The 14214-nt window shown below is 39.3% G+C and overlaps 1 protein-coding gene across 1 annotated transcript; it reads left to right on the top strand.

The window, feature by feature from the left end:
- The first annotated feature begins 1641 nt into the window (after nt 1-1641).
- LOC121961264 (sodium- and chloride-dependent GABA transporter 2-like) lies at nt 1642-13273 on the top strand. The gene is made up of 15 exons (XM_042511178.1): nt 1642-1685; nt 2704-2889; nt 4239-4373; nt 5391-5531; nt 5615-5702; nt 5802-5934; nt 6099-6233; nt 8058-8161; nt 8748-8872; nt 8978-9090; nt 9326-9463; nt 10698-10800; nt 10975-11075; nt 11224-11394; nt 12325-13273. The coding sequence occupies exons 1-15, from the start codon at nt 1679-1681 to the stop codon at nt 12472-12474; spliced, it is 1830 nt and encodes a 609-aa protein (XP_042367112.1). The 5' UTR covers nt 1642-1678; the 3' UTR covers nt 12475-13273.
- The last annotated feature ends 941 nt before the right edge of the window (nt 13274-14214 follow it).

The following is a 14214-nucleotide window of genomic DNA, read 5'->3' as shown; positions in this document are numbered from 1 at the left end:
TTTTGTTGTCTGAATACTTTTTAAAATTCTTTTTTCTGGGGGTATGTTACCAGAGCTTGTTTGTCGTTTACTCGGAGAACAACACAAAAGCTAAAATTTCAGGATAATTGGTGGGTCAGATTCTGAGGGCTCAACAGCAACTTCAAGCATTGACAGGTCGATGTCAAGCTGTGAGTTAATCTTCATTGGATTTCCTGTGTTACTCATTAAGCTCAATTAGAGTTGAGATGTGTTGGCATGTCGTGAAGCTGTGGTATGAAGATTTGCATGTAGAATTCTGTGTTACGTTTGTTGTTTTCCCTTTAGTTATAAGCACTGTAAAACATGTACTTTGTGTAAAACAAATTGATTTAGAGATTATCTTATCCTCCCCCCCCCCCCCTGATTTTCAGATTTATCATTTTGATGCCTGATTTTTCAACATGCACTCTGATTTTCCATGTGGGGGGAAAAAGTTACAATTTTGTAGGATTTACAAATTAACATTTAAAATACGTAGAAACACGTTTGTATAGAAATAGAGGAGGAGAGGGATTGTGGGTGGGGGGGCTTTTGGGTGCCGTCATTTCTAACTCAGCCGAGTCAAATCCGGTGCAAACTGACCTCGGCTGCTTTTGCCTCCATCTGAGTCACTCACCTCTGTCACTGTGCTGACTGGAAGGGTTAGTAAGGTATGTGATCACGAGGGTCTGCGAGACCATCAACCAAATTAACTGCACTGGTACATAATTGATTGCATAACATCTGCCCTGCCTCCTCATGCAATTACATCTCCATTGCTCATTGTTTGAGAATCAGAATCAGAATCTGGTTTTATTGCCAAGTACATTTACATTTACAAGGAATTTGACTTGGCGTTTTGGCGCAAAACAATTAACATAAAGGAAGAATAAAAAAATATGGAATTTAAATGGTATAAGAGATAAAAATATAGACGCAATTCAGAAATATAAAATGAAAAAACAGAATACAAAGAACACAAAATGTATGTACAAAAGGTGTCCGTGAAGTTATACAGTCTAAATAAATAAGGTCATTAACAGTGTGCATGTAAAGAAATACGGTCCAGTGTGCGTTAATGTAATGCATAAAAACGTATTTAGCCTAACATTATTTATTATTTACCACTTGAATGGTCACCATATAAGCATCACTCTTGAGCATCCTGTAGCGCTGCTTATATAGTGTTTGTTTTTTCTCTTTTTATAGCTTCTCTCCTTTTATCCATCAGCCGGGAAGCCACACTGCTGTGTAAAATCAGCATAATGCAAATGTAATTTTTTTTCATGATTCATGTGCTCTTTTTTCCTGAAAGTGTACAGTGGGACAACAATGTATATTATTTTAATTCCTAATTTAAATATGTTTATTTTGCAGTTTCTCCAGCAGAGGTGGTCCTCCGCAGCAGACGCTGACAGCTCAGGTGTCATCTCTTTTGGACTCTTCTGTTGCACCTTATTTTAAGCGTGGAGTCAAGGCAGGTGATGCACTTTGCTCTGAGAGGGGCGAGACGGAGGAAAAGAAAGAAAGAGAGGCTGGCCTAAGTTTAACATTACTAACCCCCCGCCCCCTTCTTTCCTGTCCTGTCCTGTTAAAATCCTAAAACCTGAGCATTTACAGATAAACCTCCAGAGACTGCTGCAGCCTCAAGACACAAAGAAGATCAAGTCACGCTGCGATGAAAGGTGAGCTATGAATGTTTGTCATTTTGAAAATTGGTTATCTGGAGATTTTCAATGCAATTTACATTGATTTAAGGTCATTCTGGTAGGTATAAGAAATGCGTTCAGTTCATTTCAGTTTAATTCAGCCTTATGGTAAATTCGCAATATATTTGTGTTAAGAGCAGATTGAAAGAGCGTTTCTCAAGGATCTAAGATGCAAAATAAAAAATAAATAACATTAAACACTTCACTTATAATGTATCCAAAGCTCAAAATGATCTTTTTCTGGGGCTAGGGTTAGTTTAGGGTTAATTAAGGTGTGTTTTCAAGTAAAGTTCTTTCTTCTTCATTCTTCTTTTCTTTGATTAATATAACTCTTAAATTAATAAAAAAATAAAAAATAAAAAAAAATAAAAAAATCCTAATATAGTCTTTAATTTGAATTTGTAAGATCTTACTTACCACAAACATTTTATCTAATTTCAGAAGTCCATCTTTGAATTTATTATTATTTTCAAATGACTCAAGCTCTTCTATGTGTAAGTCCAAATTTCTCCAGTTACAAACCTTTAAACATATAACTGAACCTAATACTGGAACCTTTTTCCACTTTACTTTATACTTCCACTTCACCTTTTTTGCCCAAATGTAGATTTATTTCATTCACTCTCATAACCGTATTTCAGAATAAAACCTACCTCTGCACGGTGCCGTATTGTTTTTAGTTACCTAAAATGCTTGAATAAGAAGAATATTTTTTGTCAAACAATCAGTCTTAAATTTGGTTAAAATGTATCTTTAAAAAGGTCTTAAAATCTGTAAAATTTAAGTGTCCGATACCTTTAGACACACACATTCAGATCTTAAAGGTGCATTCCAAAACCACATTATCGCCCGCTCTGCAGCTGGAGATGATTGATGTCTTTGCTGCCTTGCTTCAGGGCATATTTACCCTTATTGGGGGCAGGGTAAACATCTCCAGTTCAGACAACACTATAACCTTCTGCAATCCTCCTCTTTTCTCTGTTCTGTTTCATAGGAGACAAAGTGGGCCTTCCCAATGGTGCTGGCCAAGCCAAGGATCTGATGCCTCCCTCAGAGGAGAAGATGGAGGAGCGGGGCCAGTGGAGCAACAAGATGGAGTTTATTCTGTCTGTCGCCGGCTCCATCATCGGCCTGGGGAACATGTGGCGCTTCCCGTACCTCTGCTACAAGAACGGAGGAGGTGAGTGGATGATTAGCTCAGAGGGATGGAGGTCTGTTCCTTTGCTCTCCTGTTTGAGGGTCAACCTTCTCACAATGACAGAAGGTACACCGAAAACCTAACCCTAACCCTAAGATTAAGATTTGTAACAGCAGTAGACACAGATTACTGGTGTGTCAGGCTCAGGCTTTAACAATTAACCTGATGTTAAAATCACATGAAAAATCCACACATCACAGAACACCTGAGTCTTTGTCTCAGAAGCAAAATTCAACCTGAGACTCACTTAAGCTCAGGTGAAAAGAAGTAAAAACCAGGATGAACAATTAATGAAATCAAACCACAGATTATATTTTAGCCCTATTTCCTTTTGGGCATGCTTGTGTAGGTGCTAAATTGGACGCTCCTCTTTCTCCCTCCATGGGGTGGCGGGGTCAGGGTTCAGGGCCGCGCGGGGTCAGGCAGCTGTTGTTGCTCCTCGCTCACAGCAGCTGTCCCTGCGGAGAGGCGGAAATCTGAGCACGCCAAACATCCTCGGCCACCCGACGGGACGTCAACACAAAATGCCGAAAGAGAGCGGCAGTTGCTCGGCTCGAAGAGCATAAAATACATTTTTCGTAACTTTTTTCCATGTCTTGCTGTATTTCACCCTTTCTGGTGCTCGTTATTAAACTTTAGATCCGTTCAGAATATGTACAGGTGTGACAGTTGAATTACTAATTCTTGTCCATGAAATATTACATCATCTACACGTCTCTGACTTAGTCAAAATGTGTTTAAACCAGGTTAATCTGGCTGAAATCCAAATTATTTGAAGGTGATTTGGTGCCAACAGTAGCAGTATTTTAAACTGAAGGCAGACAAGCATGTCAAAGGTAATGTAATAGGTTATCCAAGAACGTAAGAGATGCTTAAAAGGAGAGGAGAGAGGGAGTGACTTGCATCATTATTATGTAATCTTACATGCACGGTTTAATATGTGTCTTTCTGCGGGATTTGGAGTCCATATTTTAGCAGATTGACTGTAACTGTTGGGGCTGCAGCCTGTATTTGGGCACAGCGGTGCTAGAAGGCTCTGGTTTATGTTAAGATTTTAGCTCCCATGTCCTCTAGATGTTCTGATTTCCACCAAAAAGAATGAATGCATCTCTGCCTATTCATTGGCCTTACAATAGATTGAAGACATGGTGTTTGCCTTCCTGCTCTCTTCAAAACAATAAAAAGATGAATGCTACTTAACACCAGTGACAGAAACTATGCTTGGACAACCATTTTTGGTATTTTTCTGCATTATAACACGGCTTCTAAACTACAATAACACCAACAAAAAGTTCTTACTCCGCTGAATCCTTTGCTCTTTCTCAACTCAGGTGCGTTTCTCATCCCCTACCTGATCTTCCTGTTCACCTGTGGCGTCCCCGTCTTCTTCCTGGAGACGGCCCTGGGCCAGTACACCAGCGAGGGAGGCATTACCTGCTGGAGAAAAATCAGTCCGTTGTTTGAAGGTAGGTAGGAAGTCTGCCTTGTGGGATCCTGGAAAGACATATGGCATCTGGCAAAAGTTGAAAGTTGGCAGTAAAGATGGAAATTGGTAGGGGAGGAAGAAAATTAACTGATTTTCGCATATTTTTTGGATATTCAGACAATGTACATACATGTCTACATGCAATGTAGGGTGCCATTAAAAGAAAAAGTCAAACTAAGGGGAAACGTGATATGAAGATCAAATGTCAAATGGTTTGATTTATTGCAAAAACGTGAAAAAGGCAGTGAGCAGCATAACAAGACATGGCCCAAAAAGAAAGGAATGAGTAAAAAGTTACAAGAAATTGCCTCAAAATGGAGAACAAGAAAATAAACATATAAGAGACTATAGATTCTGGACAATTTTTCTTTTTTCTTTTTTTTTTGACGTCCTTTAAAAATATTTTTCAGGGCTTTTTCTTGTCACCTTTTACTCATTTATTTCAATGTGTGGGACAGTTTTTGCCCAGTTGTTCACTTTCTTTCCCCCATGTTTTTTCGAAAAAAGAAATCCAACCTATTTGCTCAGGTGTCAAATTGTCAAATAGCTCCTGAAAAAGCATCTGAACGCAGCACAAGAAAACTGATGGTCAAAACTCACTGGTTTCAAAGGGTTAAGTCCAAAGTACAGACGGGTTCAGTGTAGTGGAGTGTCTGTGGAGAGTAAGAGAAATGAAAAAGCAAAAGCCATCCAGGCTGCTGTACAAAAAAGGGGAAAAAGACGAAATCTGCAAATTTCCACATTTGGTGCATATTTTTTATTGCTATTTTATTATTATTGTTGATTTCTCATAAGCGCTTATTCTTCTTAGTCATGAATACAAGTATATGAATTATATAAAAGATACTACTACTAATAATAATACAATATTTTTGGTGGGTGGGGGCTCGCCTGGGGACTGGGGTGTCAAATTTGCTAGGTCCAGCGCTGCTTATATTTAAAAATTATCTTAATTCTAAGTATAACTAATTTTTTTTTTTTATTGATTATTCTGCAGGTCTTGGTTATGGCACCCAGGTGATAGTGACTCTGTTGAACTTCTACTACATCATTGTTCTGGCCTGGGGGATTTTCTACCTCTCCTTCTCTTTCTCCTGGGACCTGCCGTGGTCGTCCTGCAACAACACATGGAACACAGGTAACAAATACACCTCAAAATACATCCGTAGTTCCTCTGATATGTATAAGAATTTCTACATTTGTCTTTCTTTTCTCCTCCAGAAAACTGCGTGGAGTTTCAGAGGAGAAACACCTCAATCGACCAAACGCTCAACCTAAACGCCACCTCTCCTGTCATAGAGTTCTGGGAGTGAGTTTTCACACCGTCTAACCTCTTCTTGCTGATATATTACTGTTGTGTTAATGACAAGGACGTATTGTCTCTGTGTTTTTCTCCCCGTCTCTGCAGGAGGAGAGCGCTGAGGATTTCCCCAGGCCTTGACCACATGGGCTCACTGAACTGGGACCTGGCCCTGTGTCTATTCATCGCCTGGGTCATGTGCTACTTCTGCATCTGGAAGGGGGTGAAATCCACAGGAAAGGTGGGTGACCCGCTGACCTTTTTTATTTATGTATTTTTTTGTTCTACCAAAGACAGTTCTGGGGCAGTTTAAAGATGACATCTGGTGTTTATTTTCTCTGTTGGGCATGTTTCTCTTGTTTGTTTGTTTATGTAATATCGCTGTATATGTGTGTGTCCATATAGGTGGTCTACTTCACGGCGACCTTCCCCTATGTGATGCTGATCGTGCTGTTGATCAGGGGGCTCACCCTGCCCGGAGCCGGGATTGGCATCCAGTTCTACCTTTATCCAGACCTGGGACGACTTGCAGACCCACAGGTACAACCATGTCACACAAAACCGATCCACATCCATCACCATTATACAAAAGTGATCCCTGTGGGCGAGGGGCGGACCAGGTGCAGGTATCCCATGGTTCTCTGCTGGGAAAGCCAGTTTCTGCTGGGTCCATCTGCTCTCCATGAAAGAGGCAGGCCCCGCAGGGACTAAATGCAGGGTCAGGACACCACTGGGACCATAAACACGAGCTCTACCAGGACTGAGCCACGGATAGTCAGCTAACCAGGCTCTCCACCTCACTGAGAGGACCAGAGAGTTTTAACAGACTCTGCTTGACTCAAACAAACCAAGGCACAAGAGCAAGAGCTCTGCAAAGTCCCTTACTTGATTTAAAACATTTCATGTGTCTAACCTGTTGTTAAAGCAACATATTGGAACTTTTAGTTGATTGTTGAGTCTCTTTCCCATGTCGTCAAATACTGACAGGTTTGGTCGATGGTCAGACCGTAGCACCAACCCAAAACATCAGTACTTAACAACTTGGTGTGACTCAATCAACAATTAACTAAAAGTTGCATAATTCAGATTTAACTGGTATCTTTGGCCTTTTTCCAGCCTGGATCCTATTTTCCATTGTTTTAAGTTCTAAGGGTTCTAAGTGACATTTTTTGGAATTGGTCCAGTGTTCAGCAAGGCGAGCTGAAATGTAATACCAGCGGGCAACTGAACACCACCAATCAACACCCGCTGAAAGTGCTTGTTTTTGCCACCGACAGGCTCGTATTGTTATTATAAGTGTCTGACAATAGTACAGAAAAGATCCCTACAGAGATAGACCTTTTTTAATAGCAAAATCCTTTTTGTTTAAATAGCCACGATATTGCCTTTGCCAGACACACCAGACTCCATTTAAATAAACAATAGTTTTAGGGTGTATAAAGTTAGCATATTTTCACATCTAACCAGGTAAAATTGGGGTTTATTTCAACCAAACCAGAGTAAGTCATAATTGAATAGTGGCAAGATGAACCAAGATGGTTCTTGTGAGTTTTGTTTTGTTTCTGTCGACTTTGAATGAAGTGTGTTTTACAATGATAAAATCACTGCTCATTTAAATGGAGTCTCGTGGATTTGATGATGGCAGTTTCAGGGCTGAAATTTTCGCAAAAAATACAAATACATGCATTCTGGTGACTTTTCTGCATGAATTTATGATGGACATGTCATGGCATTTACTGTTTTGCCCGTGCATAGTTCCTTCACCTTCTTTCCTAGAATGGCCACAAGTTTTTAAAAGTCTAAAAATGTTTTAGGTACACATCTGCTATAAAAGGCATTATAACTGAAGGCGCTATGTTTCAGTTTAACGGCAGATTGTAACCATTGCTTCAGAGGTTGCATACCACCACCTACTTTACCAAAAAGCATTGTTGCGACTATGAGTGGCTTTCTGGCAATCCATGGACATAAAAGTCCTCTGTGACTCCTCTGTGTTTTCACTGGGAGGCACAAATGCAGGTGTTCTAAATATTGAGAGGGACAATCCCCCTGCACCCCTTCAAAGAAATCAACAGCTATGACTCATGTATTTATGGAAGCTTGGTTTGTTAATCAGTGTTGACACTAACAAGGTCAGCAACAGACAGTTTACTATTGTGCTGTGACATGTGTCAATGATTATGATGCTAACACTCAGCACGTGAATTCCAGTGGGTTATCTAAGCACAGCATGTCACGTTTGTGTATATACATCAACCTAAGTACTGGCTATGTGGCCTATGTGTGTGGCTATTGGTAATTATGTTTTATTTTAGATTAAGTGGTTTATTATTTTTAATTCTTTAAATGTGTCCTCTGTGCAAGGTGTGGATGGACGCAGGAACCCAGATCTTTTTCTCCTACGCCATCTGTTTAGGGTCGCTGACTGCTCTGGGGAGTTACAACAAATACAACAATAACTGTTACAGGTATGTAAACAATGTATATGCATTCTTAATTACATGCTTAAATATACAGGAGCTACTTTGGGAATACATGTTTACATGGTGCAATCTGGAAAATGTCTCATTTTGAAACTAAAATCCTAATTGGACTATGACATGATGTCATCATTTAAGGACTGCACTTAACTTGTCAGAGGAAGGGGTTGCTGGGGTCTAACTTTGTAGTTGTTTTTTTTATTTTTTATTTTTTTTTTAAGATATCATGACCCTTTCCAGAGCTAAAATACTTTCCTTGAGCCTCCCTGAGTGACTGGGGCCACATGCAGGTTGTGAGGTTCTGAGGATATTTAAAAATACAACCATTTAAAGTTTAATGAAGCCAAATCCAAAAACATAACTCCCTCACTAGTTCTTAAAAATAATATTTGAAGCACATCCCCCGTTTTGCACCACCTCCTCTCATAAATAACGACCCGTCCCTCACATGTACCTCACGATTTGGCATAAATAATGTGATTCTGTGAATCGGAAGCTCAATGATACAGAGAAATTATGGTAAAATGAATCTCTTACAGTGCATGTGCTCCATTTCTGTGTCTGTCTGTTGCAGAGATTGCCTGGCATTGTGCTTTCTGAACAGTGGCACCAGTTTTGTGGCGGGCTTTGCGATCTTCTCCATCCTGGGTTTCATGTCCTTCGAACAGAATGTTCCCATCTCAGAAGTGGCAGAATCTGGTGAGGCTTTCATCAACAATATTTACAGCTTGAAAAAAAAAAAAAAAAAGGAAATATACATCCATTTTATTGGTTAGGTTTACGTTGTTTTACTTGTACCTGTAGGTCCTGGGCTGGCCTTCATAGCTTACCCCCGAGCTGTGAGCATGATGCCTTTCTCTCCTCTGTGGGCCGCCCTCTTCTTCATCATGATTGTGTTTCTGGGGCTTGACAGCCAGGTAGGAACCTCAAGTTTCTGTTTTCTTTGTCCCCTTAAGAAAAGATCCATTAAGTTACGATCCGAATGCCTTCTCCACCACTGGTGGCTCGGAAGTGTCAAAAATCTCATCAAGTTTGTTTTAAAGAGCCAGTAGGGCTTTATTATAGCTGACAAACAAAAAGAGTTTCATTTATTATTCTGTGCTCACCTCTCTCCCCATCTTTTCCTCACTCCTCTGCCCTCCTCCCTATCAGTTTGTGTGTGTCGAGAGCCTTGTGACGGCGATAGTCGACATGTACCCCACTGTGTTCAGACGTAAAAACCGCAGGGAGCTCTTCCTGTTGGCTGTGGTCTTAATCTCCTTCTTGATGGGCCTCATCATGCTGATGGAGGTAGGGGGTCACATACTGGGACCACACACAGAGATGCATGCACACAAACATCCGCAAACATAAGTTGTTTAAGGGTAATAACAGTTTTGGTATAATATGGGTACTTTCAATGTCTGAAATCTTTTCAGTGCTTAACCTGGATCCACATCAGTTTTTTGTGTTATGTTCATACACCCTTCACAAGCAATTAAAGCTTTGAAACCTGAGCTAGAACCGGTTTGATTTCATTTGAAAACATGGGTAAAAAGGCAACAAGCACCTTGTCGAGAGATGTCCTGCAAATTGTAAGAAATTTGTAGGAAATTTGGAAAAGAAAATAAATATTAATTACATTTGCAATTTTAGCACATTTCAAGCCATTTCCTTATTCTTTTAAACCATATTTTTATTAATTTTCTTTGTACCTTTTTACCAGTTCCTTGTCAATTTTGGGTCATTTCTTGTGACGTTGCTCATTACTTTCCTGCTATGTCTTTGAAAGAGATTTTAACAATTTGCTCAGGTTTCAAGGGGATAAAGGCTAAGTTTGGTGTCTTCCAACCTGGACACTTTTCCCAATGTCTTTGTGTCTAAATCACCGATCACCACTTTTTGCACTGATCAGATTGTTCTTCTAAGTGTCTGGCAGTTTATAAAGGACCTCTACAGAGATAGACCTTTTTGTTAAAGAGCAAAATCCTAATTGTTAAGCCAGAAACAGGCTCAAAATTGCTATCACTGACATATTTGCACATCTAACTGAGTAATTAAAGGGTTTGTTTCGACCACACCAGAGTCGGTAATTGTTGAAACAGTGGAAAGATGAACCAAGATGTTTTTTTGTGAGTTTTAGTTTGCGTCTGTTGACTTTGAAAGAAGTGTGTTTTATGATGATAAAATGATTACTGTTTCTGGTAAAACAAAAAGAACGTTACACAGAAAGGTCTATCTCTGCAGGAATGCCCACCATAAGTTGTCTGTCTGAGCCTGTCAGTGATAAAAACAAGCACTTTTATTTGGCGTAAATTGACGGTGCACAATGTCCCCATTAATATTCTACTTGCTACAGTGCAGTGCTGGGTCAGTTTCAAAAGATTTTTGTGCCCTTGGACACAAAAAGTTTGGAAAATAGGGTCCAGGTTGAAAATATACCAAAGTTACCCTTTAATTGATTTCCTAAATGTTTTGTCTTCAAACAAGTTGATTGTACTATAGCAGGTGTGTTATTTTGCTTTATATTTCTCTCTTTTTGTAGGGAGGCATGTATGTTTTCCAGCTCTTTGATTACTATGCAGCCAGTGGCATGTGCCTTCTCTTCATGTCCATTTTTGAGACTGTCTGCATCGCATGGGTCTATGGTAAGCTTACTTCAAACATGAAATATGGAGATATGTGTGTCATAAGAGTTTTTCTGTGATTTTTTTTTTAAAGATGAACATACTCTGAAGTATTTATCCTAATTATCTGCAGGCATTCAGGTTAAAGTTTAAAGGCACAACATGGATAGAAATGTCTTTACTGTGTTTTTGCAGGTGCGGATCGCTTTTATGATAACATTGAAGACATGATTGGCTACCGCCCAGGACCTTACATCAAGTACTGTTGGTTGTTCCTCACCCCAGCCACATGTATTGTGAGTATCAACAAACTAATTAAGTAGTATCAAGACTTTCCAAAAACGACAAAGGCTGACGGCAACTGAGGCCTCCTCTCCTCTCACAGAAATCAAATCAGCTGTTCGTTCCTCACCAACAGTAATCCTTGTCTAATTGTCTCCTCAGGGTACCTTTGCCTTCTCTCTCATCAAATATACTCCTTTAAAGTATAACAATGAGTACGTGTACCCGTGGTGGGGATATGTCATTGGCTGGCTGCTCGCTCTCTCCTCCATGGTCTGTATCCCGCTTTGGATGGTGTACAAGATCAGCACCACCCAAGGGACGCTCAGAGAGGTACGTTTGATCCCTGTAGAGTATAGAGCTGTTTTAAAGGGACAAATCACCCCCAAATCAGAAATGCATACTTTTTCTCTTACCTGTTACGTGTTTATCTGTCTAAATTGTTTTGGTGTGAGTTGCAGAGTGTTGAAGATCTCGGCTGTAAGGATGTCTTCCTTCTCTCCAACATAATGGAACTAGATGGCACTCGGCTTGTGGTGCTGCACCAAAAAATTTACGTTTGAAAAACTCAGTGACAATGTCTCTTTCCAGTTTCCAGTTTCATGTAGGAACTATTGTCTTTTTTTTATCAAATTACACCCATCGTATCACAGCACAGAAGGAAGTGTGCATCTACTGCCAGCTCACGTAGCACCACTGAGCTAATTAATGTTAGAGCTCAGGTGAGGAGGACGACATTAATGTTTACATCTCACGCTGTCACGAGCACAACGAGTAGAATCCCTCTGCGCAGTGATACAGATGGTGGCTGTAGTTCAACAAGAAAATAGTTCCTACGTGAAACTGCTCATAACAAGGTCTGTGCATTATCTTGAGTAATAGGCTCATGATTTCTGGAAAGAGACATTACTGATGAGTTTTTCGAATGTTTTTTTTTTTGTTTTTTTGACACTTCGAGCACCACAGGCCAAGTATCATCTAATTCCATTATATTGGGGAGAAGGCAGACTCTTGGCAACTCACACTGAAACAATCTGGATTGATAAAAAGCGCTACAGCTAAAGGAGGAAAAATATGTATTTTTAATTTGGGGCGAACTGTCCCTTGAAGTCCTAAATAAAAATAAGGTAGGTGCTGTAATCAGATTTATTAAATCTAGAAATCTTGGAATATGTTTTTTGTTTGTATATATCCCACTGTGGAATTCTTTTCATAAAGATGGTCAAGACTGGACGCTACTAACACTGGTTTATCTTTCTACAGCGCATTCAGTTGCTCATCACACCATGTGACACTTTACCCAAAACAAAGAGGGAGCAGGAGAAGTTACTGGCCATCTTTTCTCCAGAGGGAGAGGCCACCATGGCTAGGAATGGCTACTATCCCGTCTCAGAGACTGACTCCAACTTATGAGGCCCCAGTGGTGATGTGTGTGGGAAAGACGTGTGGGTTTTGGTTCCATCCTTCACTTGCTGCACCTTTGCCTCCATCTCAAAGATCACTGCAGGGAAAAGTCACAATAAAGTGTCACACCATCATCTACTTTAATGCATAACAGATATGGAGGACTCAGGAGATAATGGGCCTGCAGTGTGTTGGTTTTGGCAGCGCCTGTAAATTCTAGTAATGTGATAAAAGAAGAAGAAAATTGAAAGTCAGTTATTGGATTACTTAGAAGTTTTAGAGGGGGCAGGGGCATTTTTTTCAGGGACAAAAGTTATTTACTCAAACGGAAATCTATTAATACATCGGCATATATTGTCCGGCTCTGCATTTCACAGATGATGTAAATGAAACGATTCAAGGTCAGATGAAATTTACGAGCCCGCCTTGTTGTTCGAGGCATGTTCAGCTCATCCAGGCTGTTCCACCAAAAGTTTAAAAATAAATGATTTAGTTTGCATACTAAGGATAAAGTTTGTCAAAATGTGAGACTAAGACAGCAAAATTAGAACTGGATCAGGTTTGTTAGTGCTATATGTAAATTTCTTTGAAGCGTTTTTGTGGATCTGACATCACGTCATGGCTACATAGCCATATTTGTATCATATATTGTATTATCATAACTGATTGGGAAAAGCTTCCCTTTTGTTTTTACAAGAGTTGAAATAAAATGTTGTGTTTCGCATGAATAGACTGCAATGAAAGGACATAATGTCAGTCAGAATTATAATACTCTAGCAGTGGGAGTAGCAGTAGGACTAACATGACATAGGCAAAGTAGTTTCATATTTTGTACTGTAACATAATATGACTGTACAAAGAAACGTAAATCTTGTAAGTATGTTTTTAAATAAACATGCAAAATTTCAAGTTTTGCCGGTGTAATGCTGTATTAAAGTCTGAGGGGAAAACCCTGATGATGTCAGGGTATTGGGATAGGACAAGATTCAGGATTTAAAGTTTTATTTTTCACCATTTATTATTGAATATAATATAATATAATTTAATAATTAGACATATATAAATAAACTCCAAGTGGGCCCACTGACGAAAGATATTTATAATAGACTCTGCCTAGAGTTGTTTCACCCTCTGCATTATAAACTGAACTCCCACAGTATGTTAACCCTTTGAAACTTGGATCATCATCAGTTTTCTTGTGCTTTATTCAGTCACAAGTATTTAAGCCTTAAAAATGTGAGCGAATTGGTTTGATTTCTTTTTAAAACATGGTGAAAAAGACAACCAGGATCTTAGCATGAAATGTCCTGCAAACTGAAAAAAAAATCTACAAAAGGTGACAAAAATATGACCAAGCCTTTTTAAAAGAGAGACAGAGAGTGAGAGGGAGAGAAAGAGAGAGGGAGAGAGAGGAGCAATGGAAGATGGTCAAATAACAATAAGAAAAAATATCAAGAAATCTATATGTATGATTGTATGTTTAAAATTAGGCTACAGATACAAATATATATATAAGTATTTTTAAATGTTAATTTCCTGCTTTTGTTCTTTTACTTTTTAATGCGAATTTTAGGTTATTTTCTTAAAACTTTTCATTATTTTCTCGATAATTTTTCTTGTTAAGTTTTTTAAGTAATCAAGCCACGTTGCTCAGGTTTCAAAGGGTTAACGATATCAAATGATAAAAAAAATGCCTCTGGCTGGTAAAAGAAGAGTTCAGTTGATGAAGACTGCTTTTTAGAGTGACAC

This window comes from Plectropomus leopardus, chromosome 22, assembly GCF_008729295.1.
Source record: "Plectropomus leopardus isolate mb chromosome 22, YSFRI_Pleo_2.0, whole genome shotgun sequence".
NCBI classification, from domain to species: Eukaryota; Metazoa; Chordata; class Actinopteri; order Perciformes; family Serranidae; genus Plectropomus; species Plectropomus leopardus.
Note: the sequence above shows the minus strand (reverse complement) of the source record. Positions and strands in the feature narration are given on the sequence as shown.